Source organism: Montipora capricornis, chromosome 10 (assembly GCF_036669925.1).
Source record: "Montipora capricornis isolate CH-2021 chromosome 10, ASM3666992v2, whole genome shotgun sequence".
Classification (NCBI taxonomy): domain Eukaryota; kingdom Metazoa; phylum Cnidaria; class Anthozoa; order Scleractinia; family Acroporidae; genus Montipora; species Montipora capricornis.
This window is the reverse complement of record NC_090892.1, coordinates 72,607,823-72,620,322: the sequence shown is the minus strand read 5'-3', so window position 1 is coordinate 72,620,322 and position 12,500 is coordinate 72,607,823. Positions and strand designations below refer to the sequence as shown.

The 12,500-nt window shown below is 38.2% G+C and overlaps 3 protein-coding genes across 3 annotated transcripts in view; all 3 read right to left on the bottom strand.

The window, feature by feature from the left end:
- Window positions 1-592, bottom strand: part of LOC138019894 (major facilitator superfamily domain-containing protein 6-like) — an 11,466-nt gene extending 10,874 nt beyond the window's left edge. Inside the window, exon 1 of the mRNA XM_068866851.1 lies at window positions 1-592. This exon is cut by the window's left edge and continues 771 nt beyond it. Coding sequence (XP_068722952.1) covers window positions 1-499 — 499 coding nt within the window. The 5' untranslated portion in view covers window positions 500-592.
- A 754-nt stretch (window positions 593-1,346) lies between these two features.
- On the bottom strand, window positions 1,347-6,603 carry LOC138021298 (5-hydroxytryptamine receptor 4-like). The gene is made up of 3 exons (XM_068868145.1): window positions 5,818-6,603; window positions 4,541-4,763; window positions 1,347-3,630 (listed from the first exon to the last, which is right to left on the bottom strand). Exons 1-3 carry the CDS (start codon window positions 6,601-6,603, stop codon window positions 2,996-2,998), a joined length of 1,644 nt encoding a protein of 547 aa, XP_068724246.1. The 3' UTR covers window positions 1,347-2,995.
- Window positions 6,604-8,098: 1,495 nt separating this feature from the next.
- Window positions 8,099-12,500, bottom strand: part of LOC138021297 (thyrotropin-releasing hormone receptor-like) — a 10,927-nt gene continuing 6,525 nt past the window's right edge. The window contains exons 2-3 of the mRNA XM_068868144.1: window positions 9,475-9,676; window positions 8,099-8,478 (exon numbers count right to left, since the gene is read on the bottom strand). Coding sequence (XP_068724245.1) covers window positions 8,099-8,478; window positions 9,475-9,676 — 582 coding nt within the window. The remainder of the gene's footprint in view (window positions 8,479-9,474; window positions 9,677-12,500) is intronic.

Sequence of the window (12,500 nt, the reverse complement as noted above, 5' to 3'; positions counted from 1 at the left end):
CGATTTTACGAGCAAACGCAGTGAAGTTCTTGTTTGCAAAGTGATTTCTTGCATCACTGCTATTGCCTATCTCTTGTCCCAGTACGATTCCGTTAGGAGTGAATAATAATGCCTTTGTCACTGTTCTGTTTGCTCTGGTTTCGAGACACATTTGCTTTTGTGGTTGAACAGCAATAAACATTAAGTTTCCGGCTGTGAATGACACCAGTGAGGCAAGTAGAATAACTTTATGTATTTTGTACTTGTCACCAAGTATTCCCCATATTGGTGAGCCGATAAATTTTGTTAAGAATCGCAACCCAAGTACAGCACCCGTTTGACCAGCCGTAAGTCCAAGTTGTTTGAAATACAAAGCTATATAAGGAAATGAACTTCCGATGCCAATGTAAAATAAGAAATAATAACATTTATACAACATAGAGGACAGTTGTGACGTGTCTTGTGAAGACTGTCTTGAAATTTCTCTTCCTGCTTTCCGCTTGGTATCCTCGTCCTCCATTTTGTTTTCGCTAAAAGAAGTTCCCACTAACGCTCTTGAGTCTTCTCATTTAATGTTGCCAGAGAAAGTGATTTCAAAATCAAACTGACTCATTCGTAAGGTTGGGCATTCAGACTTATTTACATAATTATTCATTTTTCATGCTTGGACAGTGTTAGCCTGCGTGCAAGCGGTAGATGTTGTGTCGCCAAGAAACACTATCAGACGGTTATCAGACGCCATATTGGAAGAGCGCGGGATAGGTCTGGGCCCCGTGACAAAACGACGGGATCGACCCTCAACCCGGCCCAGACCTAGCCGCGCGAAAAGTGCCATACACTACTACAATATGGAAAATATGGCATGATGAAAGCTTCATACAACCTAGTTTTAGTATTACTGGATACAATATTTCTGAAACGCTTAATAACCTTAAGCTGATTGTGAACACGATCACAGATGTCGGAAACATGTACCCCTAATAGAGAAATAATCATCGCACTTACGTAGGTAATTTAAGCAATTGTCTTTAGAGACACCTCAAAAAATTCAAGCGGCTCCGACGGGATTCAAACTCATGACATGTGCGATGCCGGTGCAATGCTCTCCCAACTGAGTTCCCGTTATATAGGTTTTTTGTTTAATATGAATACATGATGCAGCAGATAACCTAGTAACCTTTGCGGCTGTCTTAGTTGGTGTTTATAGAAGAATCTGCCTTACAAGAAGGGGTTTCTCTCTACTAATTAAAACATTCATTAATCAGTAGGTAGTTTTGGGGAATAGTGTGTGTGTGGATGGTGAGTTGAGGGAAAATCATAGACAAAAGTTATGGTTAGTCTGTAAAATGAGGGGGAGATGTTCACAAAGCAAACTCTCAACCCCACAATAAAGTTAACGAAAGAAACAAACTCTGTGTGAAATTAAAATTTTAATTTCAAAAACAACCAGAAGTACAAGAGTGTATTAAAAGGGAGGAACTTTCTAAGACAAAGCTTGGATAAAAAATAAATAGATAAGGGAACATAATCAGAGAAAATTGAATGAAAATTAAAAATAAGTGATAAAAAGTGAATAGAAAAAATAAAGAAATTTAACTGGAGACAGAAAAAGTAACCAAAATTAAAGATGTACAAAATCCTTTACAATACAAGATTTTTCGTTCTTAAAAGAGGGATGAAAGCAGATTAACCCGACTATGAATCATTCGTTCTTGAAATGAATCAAATAATAGTAAAAAATAAGGACAAATATTTTCTATTACAAAAAATTCTTGGTATACTAAGAATTATGGAAAACTTATTCGGTCTTTGAACCCAACAATGGGATAAATCAGAGCACTCAAAATTAGTGAGAGTATTCTTTGAAAAATCCTCTTTAGTGAATGATGGAATTTGGGAGAGACAAATAAACTTAGCAATAATAATTGAAGTACTAATTATGATATGAATAAAGTATTAATTAAAGTTCGAGATTTAATTCAAAATTTGAAAGAAGGTGTTATGAAATAAGTCAAACAAAAATTTTTTTTATACAGAATTATTGATTAGATGCTAGTTGAATTAAGGAATTGCAAGGAGATTTCTTGATTTTTGCATCGTTTTAGACCAATTAGGTATAGCCAATCATTGCAGTGGATGTCATAATAGAACCATATGTGTCTCTTGGTATCAATGTTGCTGTGGATAAAGTCAATCTGGCGTTTGCGCTTGTCCCAATTTAGCTGGTTCAGCCCAATATAGAGAGGAGAGAATCCATTCTGATATAACATGAGGTGAGCAACCGTTTCCAATGAAAAACAACATAAGCTTGAATGTGTCTAGGTCTCCAATGGGTTTCTTCCAAAATATAGATAATGTATCTTTGGGCCAATTCTTACTTGGGTAGAAAACATCTCCGTTCAGTAGGTGATATAATTCACGTCTTTTTCCTACAATGTCTTTTTTGGATAGATGTCGAAAGTCCATAATAGGGATATTCTGAATCCAGATGTGATAATTAAAGCGTTATAAGAAATAACTTAGCCTTCCGTGTCACATAAATTTGATGACGATGAATAACAGTTATTGAAACTAAGGACAAAATAGAGGAGATATGATTTTTGCCAAAGAAAGTTCCTTCTTGAAACAAAACTGGCAATTTAAGCAATTTAAGCAATTGTCTTTATAGACACCTCAAAAAATTTAAGCGGCTCCGACTGGATTCAAACTCATGACATGTACGATGCCGGTGCAATGCTCTCCCAACTGAGTTCCCGTTATAAAGAGACCTGGCCTCGGTTGTTCAGTCCAAGGATGGATAAAGCTATCCACCGGATAAATCACTATCCAGCGGATAAACACTAGCAACACCATCTGAGTTATCCAGTGGAGAGCGATTTATCCGGTGGATAGCGATGGTCCACCCTTCGAATAACTGGGGCCTGAATTTTTGAGGTGTTTATAAGAGACAATTGCTTAAAATTGTTTAGGTAAGTGGGAAGATTAATTCTCTTTTCGTGTATAGTTTACTGCCAGATTAAAGGTGTACGTCTGTAGGAAGTGCATCTCTAGAGGTAAGATTCTCTATTGCGTCAGGCATTAATGACTCCATCTCGCGATTTTTCCTTTCCACAGGATAGTATTTTGATTTTCCAAGACAGGAACATGTAGCACTATGTTTTTGTTTATCGCACCGCTCAACACTCGGGATATCTGAAGTGTTATGTCCAAAAAGAGATAACTCGAGGTCACTTGCATGACCTGGTACCGCAGGTTCACGTTTATGTACGGACCGAGTGTATGCACTGGTATGATTTTCACGAGTCTCAGCGCTAGGTGTGTCAGCCTCATTTGCGCATTTGTTATTTCTAGATATATGATTTCCTCCCGTCTTGGCTTCGATGAAATCCAATATATTCTGAAAATGATTTCCACCCGCCCACCACGTCGTATCTTTCATTGTGATAGATTTTTGGCCATTGGATATTGACAAGGGCGCCATATTAGTGTATCTTGAATTTTGCTCGAACATTTCCAGCTCATCTAAGTTGAAGTCGAGTGGCTTAATGTACGAGGTGCTACTAAAAAGAACGTGAAAAGCGTTTTCATGATCAGTGTCGGCCTCTACAAAACCATCTGATATCCAGAAGCTGTGGCCAGCGCTTGTGATGCCTGTAAAGAAATAAGGAAACCTTGCTGGTACTGGGTGCAGACAAAACGGAGTTTCAGAAACGATGGCAACCTCGGCAACGACACTGGCTCCACAAAACAATAGTATCGTTGGTTAAAAGAGCAGAAATAATCGTGCCGTGCGCATTTTAGCACATATGTTTGCGTTACCCGGCGTAACAACGACATAAAATCATCAAATTTGAGCTTGTGACGAAATTGCGAGCATACAAATGTGAACCTTTCATGTTCTTGTTTACTCTGAAACCTCGCGCACCCAATTTGTTTTTTGGATACTTCGCAGGCTTAAACGATTTCATTTCCCTCCACCTTTTCGAGCCAAAAGTGGATGACAAAATGTTTCACCAGTAGAAAGGGCGTGGGTTTGAATCCAGTTTAAGCCTGAAATTTTCAGGCTCTAGTTCCTTTCGTTGCTATTAAAGTAGCGTTCATAACTGCGAAGATCTCAAACTGACTTAAAGGGCCAGTTTTTTCAAGTTTTAATCAATTTGCATCCTCTCTCCATCCATGGATGCAAATAACAAAGAATAGCTTCAGTGCACTTCAGTTGTTATTGGCAACAAAAGTACACCATTGATTTTTGGTCTTGATTGATGCAAAGACGTATTTTAGTGTTTTTAAGTTGGACTGAAATAGCGTGACACTGCCTCTTTAACTAGTGTAAATTTAATTGAACAAGCTTTCAATTTTTTTACACTATTAACAATGTTGTCAACTTGATAAAACACTCCAGACTTAGGTTCAAAGGCACGTGTCGAAGACAATGTCGAAACCGTTTAAATGGCCCTTAAAACACGTTTCAAACGTGTTATAAATTTCTGATCGCGGCGTTTGACGAAATTCACTCTTTCCAAGATACTCAAGTAAAAAATCAGCCAGCCCGCATACTTACAGTTAAAGTTATGCGACCTTGAACGCGATGATTTTTGAAATTTCCTGTTCCAACATTTTGTGCAAGGCCACCTCAGTGCCCAATGGTATGCCCTTCTGTAAGGAAGCCACCTGATACCGTATATAAAAGGGTTCAAGAGACTGCTGACCAGTGGTAACTGGAGCGCACACAAGCCGAACAGCGAAGGATAGTCCACTGAAAGAGTACCAAGTGTAATGGCTATCTGAAATAAATTTGGAATTGATGTTAAAGCTTTATGTCTTGGTATTTAAATGTTTAAAATTCAAGCGGTTCTGTTTTGCTTGAAATCAAAATGATAAGCGGGACAATTGTAACAACGGTTTATTCAATTTTCTGTTTTGATTCTTGATCGTAATACTAAAGAGAGGAGATATTCCTTCCACGTATGCACTGTATTTTAAGGCACAGAGTCTCCATAGTGATTAATATGATGGGTTTTCTTTACACGTTCCCGCAGTTGACCAAACTAATGTAATTTAAAAAATAAAAAAGAAAACTGAAATATTCATACAAAAATTTGGTTTTATCAACGGAGTTGATAATGTAAATTGGCCACCATACAGAGATTCTAAAAGCTGACGTTTCGAGCGTTAGCTCTTCGTCGTTAGCCCTTCGTCGCTCTGACGAAGGGCTCACGCTCTAAACGTCAGCTTTTAGAATCTCTGTACGGTGGCCAATTTACATTATCAACTCCGTTGATAAAACCAAATTTTTGTATACTACTTCCCCACCGACGCAGCACCACAGTTTCTTTAGAAACTACCCCCTTCATTTATTTGAAATATTCATAGTTCGAAAGTACGGACCCCGAATACGAAACTGTTTTTAAAGATGTATAAATTATTTTAGCAAAATTTCACCCCATATAAGAAATTAGGGATCATCTGGAATGTAAAAAATTTCGGCTCATGGAAGAGGGATCGTGGGCTCAAATCCAGATGCTAGGCAAGTATTGAGGTTAACGTTCGTGTATGGAAATCAAAGCGCGAAATAAAATGTCACGGATTAGTCGGGTGAGACCGATTCGGCTAACTCAATGTTGTATCCAAGTTAAATCCTTTAGGAGTAAAACGTTTTGTTCCAAGTATTTCGATATCAGTTAAATGTGACTGCTACATTATCATGCAAATGCAACACATAAAGAACCTTAACCCCGAAAGATTTCAATTGGGTACAACATTGAGTCAACCGAATCGGTCTATTGCTCTATATGGGGTGACAAATCGCGATGAAGTGTCCTCTGTTAGCCCTCTTACCATCCAAGGCAACAAGCAACAGAAATAAACAGCAATGACCAAAGCTGCTAAAATAGTGAGATCTTTGTTGTCAGTAGGGTCTGCCAAGTGGGAAACTTCACGCTGTTTAGCAGAAAAGCTGAACCCGTCATCTTTTCTCAACTTGGTACTGAACGATCCCTTGTTCGATGTGCTGAATATTGCGTAAAAACACAAGCAAATGACTAACAACAAACACATGAGGAAAACGACGAAAAATCCCGCCACAGGATTTTCGTACACGAACAGGCAAAAAGTATATCCTGTATCCTTGGAAACGTGGAAACTGTCTAACCACAGCCACGTCGCTATAAACGCGGAGATTATCCATTTTCCAAAGAAAAATGCAACGAACAACTTTCCTTTCCATCGTTTTCGATAAAAGCGCGGTGTTAAAGTAATGAAAAATCTATCTAGTCCGAGAAGAGTAATTGCTAATGTGGCAGCACAACGAAGAAACACGATACTCCATGCTTGAAGTCTGCACAAAGTAAAGTACTCGTAGAAATTGTTTCCTTTGTCAAAAAACACGAACAAGGAGACTACATTTGGTCCCAAAATATTTAAAATGTCTATTAAAGAGATCGTGACGAGAAGAAAACTGAAGGTACTCTTTCGTTTTGTGAAACACAAAATGCTAACAACAGTTAACAGGTTTCCTGCTAATATAATGAACGACACTACAAACACTGTAGTTATTAAAGCAATACGAATCTCTGGAGATGCACTGTTGAATGTTTGTTCTCCATTAACATTCTCTGATTCCATGACGCTATCGGTTTGACCAGATTGAATATCTCTTTCCTGAGTCAGTGTGTAGGAATAACGTACTGCCAAACAATAAAGTAGAAATCATGGACTGCATGTATATCCAAGCCAAGACTTTTGTAAATGGAAGCCTTTGCATGCAACTAACCGCAAATTTCAATAAAAAGCATTGAAGGGCCGATGATATGGAGTTTCAATCTGTTTTCCCACTCAAGCGGGAATGATTTCTAACACGATATATTGCAGCTACACAATTGTCACAGGTTGAAAATTCTGTAGTGTTAATATGAAACAAATACAACTTTGTCATAAAAAATAATTAATCAGCCAGTGTAGATAACGTAACATTTTTCTGATTGGTTTTAAATATTCATCTCTTTGACAAAAAACAGGTCTTATAAAATATTGATTAAAACCGATTGATTCTTGTGATTTATGCCCAATTTGGCATAATTTCACAATTCAGAGAACGGTACTCTTCTATGATTGTGGTTTTTACGACTGGACGATAAAGTGAAAAGAAAAAACAAAGAAACGAATAAACAATTTTCAGTTTCGGCCCTTGTTTATTAGTAATATTTGCCTTATTTTTAAAATTTTAGATTATGCTTGAGTAGTTAGAAGAACGTTTATCATCAATACTTCATATACGGCTGGCTGATTGATCCTCATTAATTCCTTTTCTTACCGCTTCTAGAACTTTTAATGAAATTTTGATCGTGGTTTTATGAATATGATAAAAGAAAAATAATTCTTTTTGAATGGAATACAGAAAAGGAAATTACAATGGTGTTCTCCATTAGTCGTTTCTGAAGAGTTAAAAAGAAGTGAAGATATTTCCTTGGATTATCTCAGTTCTAAAATGCAGCTAATAGATTGTTAAGAACCGAAGCCTTTCTTTTGGATATGACGCATTCGGATTTGTGGAGTAAGACCTTGTTTCATGAAATAAACAGCTTAAGGCTTTAGGGGCGAACCCAGGATCTTAGGAAGGGGTGCACCAATACGTAATGGCGTAGCTGACTTCTGACGTGTTTTTTTTTCCCGCAGAATACCAGTTGTATTAGAAAGCCCCAGGTCATCTCATGGGTGGGGGGGAGCGCACTCCCTGGCACTCCCTGACACGGTTTCCGAGATCGCTAATTCGTTTGTCAAAATTACGATTGGTAATACCTATGTATGAATACTTCAGCGTAGCTGATCGGATGATAATTCTTTTTACTGGTGGAGTCTGCGTTGGTAGCTATATATGTCATCTCAGTACGGAGGGCCAGAAATTTGGACTGAGTTATATAGGTCCAGCGACTACTGTGACGTATTTGACTGCAATTGGATCATTATACGTTTCTGAGGCATCCAGCACGACCAAACAGTAACCTATTCGACTTTACGATATAAGTACATTTTGTTACAAGCAAACGATCATTTCTAAATAAAAAATCTAAGATCAGCCTAGTCTTTTTTTTCGGAAATTGTGCGCGAAATGAAATTACGTTTACAGACCGCTATCAAAAGTCTCGTCGTCAGGCAGAGATACATCTGTATCAATAGTTGTTCCTAATTCTACGTCGACTGTTGATAAAGATGTACTTAAATGGCTGGGGTTTACGATTCCTTTCTCCTCGTCAGTGTTGTCGTTGGCAAATGCAAGGTTGCATTTCTGGTTTCTTTCTTGCTCGTCTTCTTGCGGCTTCTCTTGTCCGTGGCTTCCTTCAAATTCCACCCCAGTCACACTGGTAGAGTGATGATTTGATACTCCATTCTCCCCACGAAGCTTCCCTTCGCGAACAGAAAAATCAATGCTTTTACGAGCATTAGACTGAAGGGTCCAAGCTGTTGAAAATTTCACAAAGGACCCTTTGCGACGATTGCCATCTGTCGATTAAAGAAAAAAATGCGCCGAATGTTTGGTCCAACTTGTATTAGTATTGCCCAACTAGAGGGCTAATGCAAATCCTGCATTTTGATTGGCTACGGTACTAGAGGACTATTAGTGATAGTCCTCGAGTAGCGAAAAGCGTGACTCTTTCTTTCGTTTTATTCCCAAATAAATATTTCTTCAACTTGCATTTGCTAAGTTTATTATTACCTTTTTTGTCCGATTAGTTGGGTGATACTAAAACAATTAGACCCTTCGCTCTCAAGGGCCACGGGTCAATAGCCCATTCGGCTTCGCCTCATGGGCTATTGACCCGTAGCCCTTGCGGGCTACAGGTCTAATTGTTAAATGGGTCACTATAAAGCCTATGTAATTCCCTAAAACTCACCGAAAGACTAACTGATACTGAACTTCAAAAGTATTTTTGTCTTTATTCTTGATTTTGAACGAAGGCTGAAGTCTGTAATAGCGCAACGATGGCTCAGTTGGTTGAGCGTCGGGCTGCCATGCCGTGAGTTCGACTCCGGCTGGACCAACACTCAGGGTCTTTAAATAACTGCGGACAAAAGTGCTGTTTTTGTAATGACATCTACAAATAGTTAGACCCTCTAATCTTCTCGCAGTCCCTGTGTGAGGGTATAGAACTTACACACTATTCGCAATGAGTGGGGCATGGTGTTCCCGGTGTTGTGTTCTGTCCCCTGTGACTGATATCATGGTTGCACGCGAGAGTTTTAAATGATGAGTTGCGACTCCTAAGCTCCTCGTTGGTAAATCAGGTATGACTATGACTACCAGTGAGCTTAACAAAATAAATCAACAAAATAAATTTTTAAAAAGGAGTTGCTTTCAAACTACTGATGAAGAGGGAGTACCCTCGAAACGTTTGGTTCTCTTTTAAACTTCTTGGGCGCAAATTTGAACTTTGATATTATATTCATCCGCATTACTGCGCAGCACAGTTTCTTCGAATTATTGTTGCGTAAACCTACCAAGGAATGCAGCGTCGGGTTTTTCTCCTCCACACATTGACAAGATTTTCTTGAATATGTAAATGTATCCGTTTCTGTATCTTCGGCTCATTTTGCCGTAGAGAATGGGATTGATGAGTGCGTTTACAAGAGAAAAGAAACCGATTAAAATGACTGTTGCGCGGTCGGTTCGCCCAGTTACCATGCTGTTAAGGTTTGCCAGCTAAAAAAGAAAGCAAAACCAAGTAACAGAGTTTGAAATAAAATGAAAAACAAGAACAGAGAAAAACAGTGACCACATCCATACATCACAGGCAAATGAGTCTCAGAGCTTGACTAACCGCAACTAAGTCAGCGGCGGAAAGATAATATAAGAAAAAGCCGGAGAATAGTAACACATTGCATTAGACCACTAGCCTTTAATCTGCCAACCCAAACCCTCTGTCCTGCGCTTTTAAGGGCGAGACCAGTCGGGGAGGGGAGGGGAGGGGAGGGTGGAGAGAAACGTGAACTCCATAGATCCATGAGAAGTTAAAATGAGTGTGACTAAATTTGGGACGTAAAATGGTCTTTTATCGATATTGATACTTAATTAATAATTTTTTAAGGATTAAACCACTGCAAAAACCGTGTACGATAAAAACTTGCTCTACGTTGGATCAAAATAGATCGTGACCACACCAAAAAAAACTTTAAAATAGAAAATATCCTGCAAAGGTTGGTCAAGACAACGTGAAGATAGGCGTTGTTGCAACGCCTATCTTCACGTTGTCTTGACCAACCTTTGCAGGATATTTTCTAATTAATAATGGTAATAGGATTGAGTGGAGTCCAATTTAGTCTGTAAGCATACGAGTGATTAACAAAATCGGATGACCGCGTTGCGGGAGTCCGATTTGTTTAAACACGAGTATGATAACAGACCAAATTGGACGACACGAAGTCCTGTTATCAATTAATCATAACCATTACAATTTCCAAGAAAACAAAATTAATGCATTCCCTTTTCACTGCTTGTCCATTTTGGAAAATCCCCACTGAGTTTGGTAGGGTAAGTGGTTGTTGCTATGGTTATTGTGATAAATTCTGTGATTGGTGGATTAAGCTGAGTGCACTTAATATGATTGACTGATGTAACTGTCCGATTTCAGGTATCCTATTACAGCCAACTTTTCAATTTCACTGTCCGATCTCAACCCTACACAATAATTAGCGAAAAATAAAGTAGTTAATGCACCAATTACATTTGAGAAAATTGTAATGGTTGTGATTAAGAGATTAATCGGGCGAGTAATTTCAAAATAAGCCGATAGCGAAGCGCTCGATTCCTCCCTGAATTGTACGACACGAAGTCCTATTATCAATTGATCGTAACTATCGCAAAACACGAGAAGGCGACGGTGATAAAATTTTTAGATCTTAATCTGCTCAACTTTTCTTAGTTTTTTTAACAGCTCTGGAAAAAGGTAATTGATTCAAATACAACTAGCTCGCGCTTGTTGACGCATAAACTGCAACTATCCAATTCCAAGGTGTCCAATTACAAACTGCCCTATTGCTGAAATCAAGGCTGTTGATAACCAATCAGATTCGAGAATTTTGTAATGGGTACGTGATGTAATGATATCCTTCATAGCCTGCAAGCCAAAAACTTCACATTATTAAGGCCTTTTCAGATAAACTCAGAGGCAGGTGTACAATAATTTATCTCTATTTCAGCGGGTTTTCCAAGGGGCACAAGCAAAGAATCAGTACGCCTGTGCGTTGTCTTTATTCTGGTTTTATTTGTTCATTATAAACTTGTCGAGACGCAACGTAAAAAAAAGCAATTTCTTTCCTGGTATCGTTATTGTCTTTGCACGTATACGTACACAAAAATGAAGTTAGCGGAAATTGTAGCTTTTGGAATCAATTTTGCTGCAAAGTCGAAGTCAATGTCACCAAACAGGGTACAATAAACCAACAGAAGCTTTTGACAGGTTTGCGGAAAGGATTAAACAGTATGCTAATCTTGTCGGCTTTCAAAGGAATTAATTTAACGGGTTTATGAAACCATCTTTTTATGTTCTAGTGTCACTTTAATGAACTCTAAAAATCACTTCGATTCCACCAAAACATTGACATGATATAAATGAAAATTTTGCAATTATATTTACCTACAGATAATTAATAAAAGTTCGCACAAAACTTTATCAGTATACTTTTATTATATAGCGAAGGAAAATTTCGCAGTAATTGAAATCTCATTAACTGCGAAAGATTTTCCACAACTGTTACTGGAGGCACAAATTTCGCAGTTATCAAAATTTCATTAACGGCGAAAGATTTCCCACTGAATGAATACGGGAATCACAAATTTTGCAGTTATTGAAATGTCAGCAACGGCGAAACGTTTCGCCCTTAAGCATGTTTTAGAACCACAGATTTCGTAGTAAATGAAATGTCATTAACGGCGAAAGTTTCCCGCTAAAGATGTATTGGAACCACAAATTTCGCAGTTATTGAAATGTCATTAACGGTGAAACGTTTCCCTCTCTCTATATTATTACAGGACAGATTGACTACTTCGCCGTTAATGACATTTGAATAACAGTTACTGCGAATTGTTCTCTCTATTTTATTATGTTGATGGTCTTCTTCGCCGTTAATAAGATTGCAATGACTGCGAAATATTCCCTGTATTTCATTATTATTATTGGCTACTTCGCCGTTAATGAAATTTCAATAACTGCGAAGTATTTCCTTCATTCTATTAAATTCAGGTCCATTTAAATCAAACTAAGGTAAATTTAAATGAAACTACGGGAAATTAATTAACCTAGGTTATTTATTAACTGTTTGAAAAGGGATTTTCTTTATGGGGTGTGGTTAAAAAAAAAGGGGCACGGTTTTTTTAGTGGGGTTGAAAACAAAACAAAACCCAAAAAATCGCCTTTCCCTCCTCCCACTTTCCTCTCTACTCTCTTCCTTTCTGTTATTACTCCCTTTCTGTCTGTCCCTATCCCTCTTAACCTGCCATCCCCTGATCCATTCGTCATACCTATCAC

Excerpts from the sequence above, each read along its gene's own strand:
- LOC138021298 (XM_068868145.1), bottom strand. The coding sequence starts at position 6,603 with ATGGAATCAGAGAATGTTAATGGAGAACAAACATTCAACAGTGCATCT. Across the intron at positions 4,764-5,817 it reads GTTGCTTGTTGCCTTGGATG|ATAGCCATTACACTTGGTAC; the intron begins GTAAGAGGGCTA and ends AATTTATTTCAG. Across the intron at positions 3,631-4,540 it reads AAGGTCGCATAACTTTAACT|GCATCACAAGCGCTGGCCAC; the intron begins GTAAGTATGCGG and ends ATTTCTTTACAG.